The sequence below is a fragment of the Cervus elaphus genome, chromosome 18 (assembly GCF_910594005.1).
Source record: "Cervus elaphus chromosome 18, mCerEla1.1, whole genome shotgun sequence".
In the NCBI taxonomy this organism is placed as follows: domain Eukaryota; kingdom Metazoa; phylum Chordata; class Mammalia; order Artiodactyla; family Cervidae; genus Cervus; species Cervus elaphus.
In genome coordinates this window covers 56,569,724-56,583,576 of record NC_057832.1, presented here as the reverse complement: position 1 = coordinate 56,583,576, position 13,853 = coordinate 56,569,724, and the positions used below count along the sequence as shown (strand labels likewise).

The 13,853-nt window shown below is 41.0% G+C and overlaps 1 protein-coding gene across 1 annotated transcript in view; it reads right to left on the bottom strand.

Moving 5' to 3' along the window:
• Positions 1-12,444, bottom strand: part of PRKAR2B (protein kinase cAMP-dependent type II regulatory subunit beta) — a 104,877-nt gene extending 92,433 nt beyond the window's left edge. Inside the window, exon 1 of the mRNA XM_043871711.1 lies at positions 11,857-12,444. Within this exon, the coding sequence (XP_043727646.1) occupies positions 11,857-12,163 (307 nt within the window). The 5' untranslated portion in view covers positions 12,164-12,444. The remainder of the gene's footprint in view (positions 1-11,856) is intronic.
• Between the last annotated feature and the right edge of the window lie 1,409 nt (positions 12,445-13,853).

Below are 13,853 nucleotides of genomic sequence, written 5' to 3'. Positions count from 1 at the left end.
TTAAAACTTGAATAAAACCGTAAACTGGGAGATTTTACACACACAAATATATTTATTCTACCAGTTAAACACTGATTCTCAAGGAAGGAGACGGTGTGAAAACAAAGCAAAGCTTTATCCCATTGCTTTTTTTCCCTTATTTTTTTTTCAAGTCAGACTATTTACCTTGCATTTCAAATAGAATTAAAGGAGGACTTGAGATTTAAAAGAGCAAGGGGTTTTAAAGTTTGAAACACTTAGCTGAAAGACCTAAAAACTTTAGTTTTATACTTTCCATTCATAACTTTTTCTTTAATTACTATTACTATGCTGACTTGAAGGGCTTCCCTTGTAGCTCAGTTGGTAAAGAATCTGCCTGCAGTGCAGGAGACCCGGGTTCGATCCCTAGGTTGGGAAGATCCCTTGGAGAAGGACATGGCAACCCGCTCCAGCATCCTTGCTTGGAAAATCTCATGGACAGAGGAGCCTGGTGGGCTGCAGTCCGTGCGGTTGCAGAGTCAGGCACGACTGAGTGATTAACACTTATGCTGACTTGAAAGTAATCTCCAGTGTCTTAGATTCTCAATCAAGCTTCATTTTTTAAAATTTATTTTTAATTGAAGGATAACTGCTTTACAATGTTGTGTTGGTTTCTGCTATACAAAAATGTGAATCAGCCCTAAGTGTACATATACCCCCTCCCTCTTGGGCCTCCCTCCCACCCCCCACCCTACCCACCTAGGTCATCACAGAGCACCAGCTTGAGCTCTCTGTGTTCAAACTTCATTTTTAAAAACTGTCGTGTTCTGACTTCTAAAACTTGCCTTTCCTTCCTTCCTTATTTTTTAACAAACCCATATATAAGGCATATATACGTCAGACACTGTTAATTCATTTAACCCTCTGAGGTAAGTACTGTCATAATCCCCATTTCACAGATGAGGAAACTGAGGCATAGGTGGTAAAGTAACTTGCTCAAGGTTCCAAAAGTTAAAAATGGCAGAATCAAGATTCAAACCCAGAGCTTATGCCAAGTCCAGGGCATATTTTTTAAAAGTTTTCACTGTTTCTGATTTTTCAGCATTACTTTAAAAATTTTCAGCACTAAAAGCAATCTGTTTTCCATAAACTCCCAGGCTTAACAAGTCTGAGACAGAGGAAAGGTGCTCGACTGACCATGTTTATCAAATTAGTGGAGGGGAAAAGTGGAAGGAATAATAATTGAGGGAGATGACCATAACACATTCAGTTTAGGGCAAAATTATTTGAGTGGCCTGAAGAATATGCAAGCAGAGGTGGCTGGTAAGCAGGTAGATACATCAAATCTTAAGGACAGGGGAGGTCTGTGCTGGAACTACAGCTAAAACTGGAGGGTTCCAAAGAGCAAGTCAGCCCTGGGGGGTGAGCAGGATTCTCATAATAAAGGGACGAAGGCAGCATCTTTCAAGGTGGTAGGAATGAGGGAAGGTGGAGAGGAAAAAGGACAAAGCAGGTTCAGAGCAACAGATGCATTTGAGATGTAACGCAGGGCTCACAGAAGCAGAAGCGGCGACATGGTAAGTGTAGAGAGATCAGAACGTCTACTCAGTGAGAATATGCAATTCTCAGCTGCAAGACAAGCCTGTATGCTTGTGTTCTTTGCATTTTGCAGAATGATCAAATACCAGACCAAAATATAATGCCGCCTTATTTTGTTTAATATAATGAAGTTTAAACCTACGAATCTGAAGACTAGCAAAGGCTTTTACATTTCATGAAAACACTTTAAAATGTTTAAAATATAAAGGATTATCAAGAGGCTATTTTAAATATTCACATGCCCAAGAAGGTTTCGATCACTTCAGAAATACACGCTTGCAGACATTTACTATTATTAGACATTCAGTATTCAACTTGAGGTTAATTAAGATGTATTTGGCCACCTAATGCAAGCAAAGTGAGATGCACACAGGAAAGTCTAGGAGGGAAGGAGCTTGTTACTGCATACCCCTGCTTGCCTATGCCGAGCACAGCTGACAGCCACCAAGCTTTCTTCCTGCCATTTTGACACCATTCATGTCAACCAGAGAATTTTGTAAGGATATTTTGGAAGCATGAAATGAAGCTAACCTTTGGAGAAAAACTGGGATTTGGCAGAAAGCTAAGGAAAGAGGACTGGGTATCTAGGACCGAGAGAATAATTCAGGCAAGAATATTTGACTACATTAATTTTGAACCACACTATATGCCTCTACAGCGTTTTATCTACTACTCAAGGGCTGTTTACAAATGAATCGACTTTCTTTCATGCCTTTTTTCACTTAAAATGTACTTAATAGGTAATACAAGTATATGATAAGCTTTTTATCAAAAGTTACAAAAAGGGAGACAGTGAAGAGTCTCCCTTCTAAACAACTGTCCTCTCCAGAGACTGCTTTCCTGAGAGACCCTGTGCGGGTGTGCATGCGTGCATGCTAAGTAGCTTAAGTCTTGTCCGACTCTTTGCGACCCTATGGACTGTAGCCTGCCAGGCTCTTCTGTCCATGGGATTCTCCAGGCAAGAATACTGGAGTGGGTTGCCACGGCTTCCTCCAGGACATCTTCCTGACCCAGGGATTGCACCCATGTCTCTTGTGTCTCCTGCACAGTCAAGCAGGTTCTTTACCACTATACCCCATGTAACTGTGTTTCTTTTAAACTATTTTATTTTTAACTTTTTTTCTCCTTAGGGTGTTGCCTGGTCCTAATCTTTTGAAATATTTTGAACTTTAAATTTTCTTCTAACTCAGACAGCATTTCCATGACTTAGTCATTCTTAACTAAACACTTATAACATGGTATGATTCTGTATGTCACATCCCCAAAATGTGTACCAAGAACCTTAGTACTCTATAATCTAGGTGGAGTTCAAGGTACAGATAGGAATACAAATTTAAAAGAAAAAGCCTGGATCTTATCTGTCAGGCAGTGTGATTTTATTTCCTCTTTATAAGATAGAATTCTCCTCTTTATTCTGCCAAACTTCGGTTGAGTTAAACAATTAGCTTACCTAATGAATGTCTATTTAAAAAAGACAAACACACACACACTAGGACCCTATAATTCAGGAGCTTAAAAGAGGAAGCCAAAGTTTATTACAGCCAGCTTATATATTAATAGAGTAACAGTTTAGTTGAATTGTTAGGATTGTGGTCTCCAAAATGGGGTCATGCACCCCAAAGCAGAGTATAAGGCAGTCTTTAAGGGTGTAGGAAAAAATTAGAACCTGTTTACAATGACTTTTTACTTCTCCTTTTCAAAATTTATATTGTAGAATGCTTTCTCATTGGACTCCCCTGACGGCTCAGTGGTAAAGAATCTGCCTGCAATGCAGAAGACACAGGTTCAATCCCTGGACTTGGAAGATCCCCTGGAGAAGGAAATAGCAACCTACTCCAGTTATCCTGCCTGGGAAATCCAATGGACAGAGAAGCCTGGTGGGCTAAAGTCGACGGGCTTGCAAAAGAGTCAACAACAACAACAATGCTTTCTCATATACATAGTAAGTTAATATACTGGTACATGCACATTTATAAAGACATACTTGGGATGTGTATACTCATTATGTTCCCTCATTAGCAATTTTGCTAATGAGGGTACATAATAAAAAAAAAATTGATAATTAAACAGCTCAGTATATGAGGTGTTCATTTCTAAAAATAAATATTTTATTGATTTTGGAAAGTCCACCAAGTACTGGGGCTTCCCCGATGGCAAAGTCCCAGTTAGGACTTTGCGCTTTCGCTGCCGAACACCCGGGTTTGATCCCTGGTTGAGGGACTAAGATCCCACAAGCCGCAGAGCACAGCAAAATAAAATAAAATAAAGCTGATGTAAGAAAAGTATACGGAGTGCTAATTTGAACAGAGAGAAAAAGCAAATTGTAAAAGGGCCAGATCAGTGCTGAGCTAGACTAAAATTTTAGAGCGAAAAGTAGGTGGCTTACTTTTTGATCTGTGGTTCTTTTCAGCCATGTTATTGCTGCAAGAGTTACTAACACCGAAGTGTGTGGTCAAGCAGATGGGCTTTGAACTTAAGACTGTCAGGTTCGAATCCTGACTACCACTCACTCTGGGGAGGGCTGAATGATATGTATAATAGCCTTATTCAGGGCCTGGCAGTTAAGTAGCCGAAAATGTTAACAATGATTAAATAAAAAGAATATCATTTAACAGACACTAGCTTTCTATAGCAACTGAAATGAAACAGCTGAGTCATGTTTTAATTAAGAACCTTTTGGAAAGATGCTTTTTGAGTCTAACTAAAACGTATTTAAACAAATGGAAGTTTTTCCTTCTTTTTTATCCAAAAAAAAAAAAAAATCCCCTCAGTAAAACTCCCATGAACTATTCTATCTTGGAACAGCTAATGTAAATTAAACAGTGTCAGTCCCCAGCCAAACGGATACCGGAATCACTGTATACAGTATATCTTTTTGGCTTCACTTTTATGTGGAACATGTGTTTATATTTTGACCTTTTGTCTTTTTATTTAAAATACAGAAACATTTTTAAACAGCAGCAACTGGAATGATTTTTTAATTTTTTTAGCTTCCAAACATACTAAGCTACACATGGCAAAGCCTATTGCTGAAACATTTATAAATGTTACACCAACTGTGTTTATATTTCTGATTTTTTTAGATTGTTGTTTTCATGTAAGCCATGACCTGAAAATTTGAGCTCAAATTCTTTCCACAAAATAATTACATAATGGAACAGTCTGAGTCATTTTGAATTTCCGAAACACAAAAACTTGCTCCCATAAAATAAAGATAATAATCAGTATTGCAGTGAAGTTTTCGTATGGGGTTTTGCAACCAGGACCATCTCAATCACAACTAAGTAGTAAGGATAAGGCTGGAAGGACAAGAACAGGACCAAGAACACGATGACAACAACTCATCCAACTCAGAAAAGTCACTGCACTCTTTTTTCTTTTCCATTGCCTCTCCTTAAGCAATTGATACAAAAATAAAATCTAATATTAAATTTCACTGCAATGAAAAAATCAAAGAGAAAAAAAAATGGTGACTCTGAAGGGAAAAGTACTCAAGTATTTCTTGTTAGCCTGGCCTTTTAGACCTTATCTATCACCCTGATGGAAGACAGAAAGGATTTATAGTATGTAAGTTAATATCAATAGCATACAAAATGTTAAGTGATAATTCTATGAACAAAAAGACCAAAACGGACTAAATCTGGGCAAGGAACGTCTCTGGCTCTCAGCGGCTCCATCTGTTAAATGTTATATAGACAACATATTCTATCTATGAGACAGTCTGTGACAAAGGATTGTCTCTTAAGGAGTCTAGAGATAGTAAACTTAAAAGAATAATTACTTCTTTTTTCTTAAAAAAAAAAAAAAGGGAGTTGGCTTTCAACAAATATGTCTGCAGTGGGTGAATGAGCAGATGTCTGCAGTGGGTGAATGAGCAGGGGATCCTACCTCTCAACTTATACATGTTCTTTCTCCTCAAGGGCTGTCCCAGGTCTCAGCCCCTTTACTCTTTGACTCTGAACACCGCTAAGGCAGACCCCGAGGTCAGTCAACTCAAACACCTTCACTGAATCCCTTAGCCCAAATATTCCATCAACCCCTACTTCCACCACAGGCTTTCTCTATACCTACTACTCTCATTAAGATTTCTCTTTTTAAGGGATCACAAATAAATTTCTCCTTGACAATTTCAAAGATATTTTCTTAGTATCCACATGGTTGAAAAAGATATACAATTTTTTTTTTTTGACACAGCTATGGACATAACTTTGACAGCTGGAAATTTACTGGAATCCAGGGAATGAGATTTGCAACAATGAATAACCATTAAATATTTACTCTGGCCACCCAGACACAATATATCACTTTATGTACAAACTCAAATGGAAAGCTTACAAGCCTTCAAATGGAAAGCTTGTAACAGTCTTAAGTTAAATAATAGCTACAGTTTGATCTTTAAGATAGGTAGGTAAACATATGAAAGTATCCAATGCTTCAGTTTTTGTTGAGATGCTTTTATTCTATGCCACTGCTTAAGAAAAGGTATCAGTTTCTCAAAGAACCCTTCACAAGTTGCAACTGATTTTACTCCTCTCCCTCCTCCTCTCTCTTTTCCCACCCCTCCCCTCCCTCCCTTTTCCCAAGTCTAAAGTAATAGATGGATAAAGTTTGAGAAAGGACACCCAAAATCCTTTGATTTCCATTTTCAATCCCTAAAGTAATCCATTTAATGCTACTATTAAAATGAATAATGTTCTTAACTGTTCTTTGAAAAATTATAATTGCCATCTTTAATACAAAATATTTTTTAAAAAAATCTTCTCTAATGTTGTTTTAAGCTCCTAACTAAAATAATGGCTTTAATATTTCAGCCATTGTCATGAATGATGTAATCCATTTCAGGAGGAGGATTTAAAACTACTATATAAATTTCCAATAGCCAAAGACCAGAAAAGTCTCATTAACTACAAAATCCTAGAGTGCTTAGCTACAAATTATGAGTTGAAAGGATGTGGGTTTTATTACTATGCAACATAACTTCACGTTAAATCCTAAGAGAAACTGCCCAGCTAGCTCATTTCCTATTTCATCTGTGTAAAAAGTGCAAACGTTAGATTCATCGCCACCAAACAATGAAAGCCTCATTGTGAAGAAAATACTTCTGGAAGACCTCTTGTAAATGAGATTATTTGTTTAACAGGTAACCAATGCTTGTTGGGTGCAGTATCCTAAGGGCCTTGCAAATATTACTCCATTTATCCTCATTAAAACTTCACAAAGCAAGTACTATTATTATGACATGTCAACATGCTGAGCACATAATTTCATACATTAAAAAAAAAAAAATAGACATTGTCTAAGTTGCAAGTTAACCCTCCAAAATCAACTTCCATGAATGCTTTTCAAGCTGATTAAATGGATTTCAGAGGTTGACTGTATACTAAAGCAATATTTTAACTTTCAATCCATTGCACAAGTACCATGACTAAAATAAATTTCTTTCTTTAGCTGTATGCTGATGGCTACATGAAGTAGGAGACTAAGGATTGGCTGCTTTGTCTCACAACAGTCTCCAGGAGCCCTCCACAGAGCAAGTTCTTAAAAAAGAGCTCACACGAGTGAACCTAAAAAAATCAACCAAGGCAACTCTCCTTTAAAGCTCTAATTCCTCTCTACAATTTCCTACTGTCAGTCAGGCCATGAATGTCAACATGTTTTTTTTACTTCCAGTATGAACAAGGTTAAGAACTTTTTCACAGCAGATTCTTAGGAAGTCAATCTATTAACCTCATTGCTTTGTCATCTCATTTTATAAGAAGACCACACACGTCATTCCAGACAGATGAATTTCTGACTTTTATTCTTCAAATTACAACAAAGCTTAGCTCTTCCAATTCTGTATTTAATAGAGATGAAGAACATTTGCTCTTAATCCTCTTAAGAAAAATTTTCAGACACATGCATGCTATTCTCAGCTCTTTCAACCATTTCCTCTCATGCTATGTACCTTTGTTCCCTTAATCTCTCACCATAAGCCCCAACTTTCCAATATTTTGCATAACTTTCAAGATCTCTGGTAAACTCTACACAATCCCCTTAAATTGTAAAAATGTAAAGGTAGATAAAGTTCTCCTAAAAGATTTGACATAAATCAGAGTTAAGAGGATTAAGTCACAGATTTTACATGGTAAATTTCTATTTATATACCTTTGACATCCAAGCTTATAAGCCATGGTTCTATAGTTCTGCCCTGTAAATTAACCTGACCTTGAGATCTTTGCCTTCCATAATTTAGTATATTAGTTCTTCCATATTTTACATTAGTCTATTTTTCTTCCAGTTTGATTCCTCTTCATGGGCCCATGTGTAATTTGTTTCCAACTACTTGTCAGTTTTGGAGAAGGAAATGGTAACCCACGCTAGCATTCCTGTTGTGATAATTCCACGGACAGAGGAGCCTGGCGGGCTATAGTCCATGGGGTTGCAAAGAGTTGGACATGACTGAGCAGCACTTGTCAATTTTATTTACTTCATTTTGTAATTTGAGCTATTTCACTTAAGAAATAATTGAGCAACAAAAGATCTCCCAATGATGCCTGCATTAATTGCCACAGATTTCACTCCAAATTGGAACTGATCCAACTTTTTGGCTTACCGCAACCCTCCTAATAATTCCAAGCCTGGGGACATGGCCCTTGCAGAAGAGACATGTCAAGTTGATTTCTGTAGGATGGGGAAGAGGGAGGCAGAGTCTCAATTATAGCTTTTCTCAGGACTTTAAGAGTTCCCAGAAAGGGGATCACAATATGCCACTATCATTCTAACACCTAAAGGTTGCCCTTTTAACAAGAATTGACAACAAGTTGGAAGTAAACATCAGAAGTGATAAACTTAGAAAAGAATAGGAGGGGAACAAGAAAGCAATCAGCAGAGGAAAAATCCTTTGGAAATGGAGAAGAGAAGTAAAAATCACCTTCACCCATCAGACTTTTGGCCACGGTCCCAAATGCTGGTTCACTTGCTTGATTCAACCACCACACTATGAGTTCAAGGTCACAGCTTGATCTCTCTGGGGGAGTCAATGGCAACCAGCTTCATGGTGAAAAACTTGCCTTTTTGAACAACCTCTCACAAATCTATCACTTGTCCTAAGGGATTCGTGAGAGTAGGTATGAATTCATCAATGCAAATTCATCACCATCACTGGAAAAAAAAAAAAGCCAGGAACACCTGACCTCTGATTCAGCCAGCTGGACAAATTTCATTAAGGGAGAGACCTCTGATGATCTTAGGTCAGACAGATGTGAGTAAGAAACCAGGCTCTACTCCTCACTAGTCCTGTGTGTGACCTTGGACAAGTTTATTTTTCTAAACCTTAAAGACAAAACATATTAAGGGCCTCAAGCAGAGCTTGACATAAAAGGGATGATCAAGGGATGATCAAGGGATGCCAGGCCCACCCCCTTTCCAGAGATAAAACCCAGGACTTGAGAGCACAGGCATGGCGCCAGGCCCACCGCTCTTATAACCTCTGCAGCCTACCAGCTGTGAAACACTCAACAACCGTCAGTCTCATCTTAGAAAGCTGGGATAACGAGTCCAGGCATTTAGATAGTGCCTAGCACACAATCTCAATAAAAGGCAGCTATTTTTTAACTGTTAATAAGAGAAAGTGATGTTACAATCATCATTATCTGTTGACCAATCTTTCTCAAAGTACGGTCAGGGAACAGTAGATATCACCTGATAAAAAAAGATCCCAAGTCCACCCCAACCTATTCAAAACAGCTCCAAAAGCGTAGTACCAGGTAATACTCATTTCAGAATCAAACTTCCTTGAGAGATATACTAAAATTTAAGAATGACTTATCCTTTTCATCTTGTGCTACGTTTCAGTAAATTAAGACTTGTCTTCTAGTACTTTCCCCATTCTTTAGTACTTTTCTTATTCTTTACTATGTCATGAGGATTTCCCAGTATCAGGTGTTTTTTTTTAATATTTCAGCACTTTTTTAGACTTAGGCATTAAACTGATAGGCTCATTCCCCTTGTTTCCCTCCCTCTTCCCAAGAGTATTATTTTGACTTTTTTCCTCCTCTGACCAAGGGTTGACAGACTATGGCCTTGGTCTGTGGCCAGTTTTGTACAGAGGGGATACATGTTTAAAGGACTGTTGTTTTTTTAAAAAAAAGAGGAATATGCGATGGAGACTACGTTGCTCACAAAGCCTGAAATATTGACCCTTTACAAAAAAGTTTGCCAACCCGGTGGTAGTCTAGAGTTCTCTTTAAATTGAGGGTCTCAACACAAATTACTTTTAAAAAATTGAGAAATGATTAGAATAGAGATTACTCTAAATATATATTTTTCACTGCACCTAGAAAAGGGAAGCACCATTGCCAAAGTTTCTGTTATACATAGACACATATGTGTGCACTGGATAATGACCAAATTGGTTGCAGTTGCAAAAGTCTCAGGGGGTATCAGGAGGTAGGAATGGGGAATAAATTGGGCAATTGGTTAACTAGTATTTAGTAAAACTGACACTGAGTAATTTTTACAATAAAAGTACTTTGGAGACTATAAAACCATACTAATGATCCCTACTTTTCAGAAGGTAACGGCTTATTTCTTCATCGTTAAATGGAAATAAAATCTGTTCTGTGTACGTCTACATTGTTTTAAAGAGAAAACAAAATTATAAATGCAAAATACTTCAAAACATTACAAAAGCAAAATATTTTAGTTATACTAACAATATATTGCACTGAACAAATACAGGCTCTTTACCAAGTCCCTTAGTCTTTGGTTTTCTCCAGTCTGGAAAACTAGTCCTTTTTGTTTTCTTTGTGTGTGTCCATGTGCATGTGGATGTACTCGTGTGTGGATGTGTGTCTCAAGCATAAAAGAGGTATTAGATGTCTCTACCCTTTGTGTCATTCATCAGTGGCTTCTCCTGCCTGTCTGCTTAAAATCTGCACTCTTTCCTTCTCATGCCATTTCTAAGAAGAAAAGCATTCAATTAAGTTTTTGTGCAAAATGAAGACTATGATTATCCTACCTCTGGAAACACTACAAAGTCCAAAATAAAAAATTTTAAAGTAACATTCCATTTTATCTTCAGAGAGCAGTAATTTCCAGGGCTTTCTGTGACTGCTTCAGATAAGCTAAAAATACCTTAATTTTATAACACACTTCAACAATTTTGCAAAGAAAAGAAACACCTTCCTAGAAACGTACACAAGGATATGACACTTTAAAATATGAAATGCACTGTGGACACCCAAACCACGAGTACTGTAAATAAATAAAAGCTGGTGTGATGCTAAAAGCACGTTTGTCTTATACCACAAAGAAAAAGCACTTGCACATTTGCACACCCGGGTATTTTAGCTTGGGATGCCACAAAGATGAGATTTAGGCATGCTGTGTAAATGCAGGAGGCTGTTAGTGTGTAAGCGTGTCTGCGTGTGTCAGGGAAAGAGGGTTATAAGCAGGAGGGGTGGGACCTGCCAGGAGCAGCTACTGGAGAAAACCCCCTTTTCTTTCCCATTCATTCTTTCCAGCTTCAGTGTCTGGCACAGTCCTTACAATTACTCACTGCTTTTCATTCTAAAGACAACCAACAAGCTTTCAGAACTTCCTACAGTGTTTTTCCCACAGGTTTTTGTTGTTGTTAAGGCATCAAATCATCCAAAATTTGTTTTAAATCAAACCATTAGCCCGTTTCCTCATTCCAAAGACCCCTTGGGTTGCAGGCTAAACAGGATCCTTTGTTGTGTATCCCAAAAGAATACAACACGCTATCGGTAAATTGGAAAATAATAGACGACTCTTGTTTCCAAGAATGCCAAAGCTATCACCATAAATTCTATTCTGCCCCGTGAGTCCAATTTCACGCTCCTTTTAGTGAATCTGCCATCCTAACAAGAGTGAAGCCAATGCGATTGACCACCCCTCCGCCTCTTCGTTTTGGACAGTCCACTAATACACATACGGGCTGAAAGAGGATGCCAAATGGGCCACTTTCATTTATGCAACCCCAGCGAAAGTCGTTTCTCAGATGCCCACTCCAAACCTACCGGCCTCTGCCTCCGAGCCCAGGAAGACAGTGGGGCGAGTGGGCAGAGACGCCTCACCTTTCGGCTCCCCACCTCCCGAGGAGGGAACACGGAGGAGGGCACGACGAGAGCGCGGAGGAAGAAAGTGGGCGAGTGGAAGAGACAGAAATGGAGCTGAGGGGGTGGGCGCGACTGGAAGGTGGGGAAGGCGGGGAGAGGTGGGTGAGCGTAGCTCCGGGATCTAAGGACCGGGGGGAGCGGCGGGGGTGTGGGCCCACGCGGGGGATCCGGTCCTCACCGTTGAATGCCCCTGCATCCGCGGCCTCTTCCTCCTCCTCCTCGCCGTTCTCCGAATCGCTGTGCCTGGGCTCCTCGGCGAAGTTGACCCCCTTGCTGGGGGTGCCGCCCCCGCCGGCGGCTCCCGCGTCCCCCCAGGTCCTGCCTTCATGGCCGAAGCGCGCGGCGCCTTTGCGCTCGTTCTCCTCCTGCAGGCGCGTGAAGTGCTGCAGCGCGAACTCCAGCAGGTCCGCGGGCTGGTGCCGCAGCACCTCCACGGTGAAGCCCTGCAGCAGCTCCGTCAGTCCCGCCGGGATCTCGATGCTCATCCTGCCTCCCCTGCCGGCGGGCGCCCGGGCGCCGCCCTCGCCCCCTCCCTGAACCGGCCTCGGGCCCAGCGGCGGCCAAGCGAGCGCAGACGGGCGCTGGCGGGGCTACCGGCTGCGAGCGCGGCGCACTGGGCCCCGGCAGCCAGGCTGGCCTGGCCCGCGGCTCCCGGCGCGCGGCTGCTCGGTGCGGCGGCGGCGGCTGAGCGAGCTCGGCCCCGGGAGGGCTGGCAGCATCTCCGGCTCCTCCCGCTCCCGCCGCGGCCGCTCCTCTCCCCCGCCCGGGCCGCCCCGCCCCCGCCCCACCGCTGCACGCGGGAGGGGGCTCCGCGCGCCCCCACGTGACCCACGGAAACCATGGCAACCCTGCCGGAGGGCGCCGAGCACCCGCCACTTGCACAGCTGAGGGGCTGAAGACGCCACGCAGGCCGGCGCCAGCAGGCTGGCGGGGCACTCTCCTAGGGGGCGCGGCCGGGGCGGGTCCCCCCACACCCCCAACTCGGCGCTCCCCGGGTCACCCCCGGGCCCAGGCGCGCCCGGTAGTCCACCTGTCCGCACGCCCCGGCGAGGACCGGCCACTCGGCCGAATTCCCACGCCTCTTTCACCACCCCGAGTCCAAGCAGAGCTGGTGCCACGCGATTTGCCCTGAAACTTGGGCCTCCACCTTGTTAGCGTCATTTTCTTTTCCTCCGAGAATCTAGTTGTAGTAATACGTGCGTGCGGGCGATGTCTTTTGTTTAAAGTCGTGTAGTACTGGTTCTTTTGGACGAAGAAGTAATGCCCCATCTTTGTGACACCTTTCTTTTTCTTTCGCCATGTGTTACACAGCCTTTCTCCACTCAACCTGTTTTATTGTTTTGCTTCATTGATAGCATCCCATTGTCCACTTGGTGCAGTTACTACTTGTTAAGACAAATGCCCGATTTGTTGTGAGGCCCTTAGAAGTTAGTCGATGGCCTTCAAAGAGGATAGTGAAGCAATTTGAATAAAATGTCAATGTCAGGACAGATGGCCCTCAAGCAAAAGAACCTTTGCCTGATTAAACTGTTATTGTTTGTTTTAAAACGTTCCCTTATGCTTTGAGTGGTTTTGAATTATATCGCCAAAAACAGGAATATGTAGTGCAATATAAAGAGAAATAGAATCTGAGATGTGTGCTTTTCAAGAAGTCCTTGACTTTGAAACAAGGCTTATTCTGCGAATGTTTACAGTTTCGAATTAGCAAATGTCTTTTGCCGATTAAATGGTGTTTAAAAACATATTTCATTTTTCATCATGACCATGATTGTAAAATGAAATATCTCAAGAGCAAGCTCAGTTAAGTTATTGTGATTTCTATCTACATACAAAAAAACGGTAAATACATGGTTCAGAAACCTCGAAGACTAGAAATCAAGATGTAACAAACTAGTCCCTTTAATAAAAATACATTTTGAAAATAACCCTTTGTTTATAATACAACTGTAGTCACTCCATGAGTGACTTTTCTTTATTTGCATTTCTTAATCTCATAATAATTTTATTTTTAAATATAGTAAGGCACTTCCGATGATGAGGGTCAAGCATTTTAAGAAGTACGTTTTTATAAAGAACCATGATCCTCACTGCTTGGTCCACAGTATTAGTCAAACTTTAACCATGTAAATATTATATAGACCATATAAGAGTTTTAAGAAGTAGAAGTATGCTTTT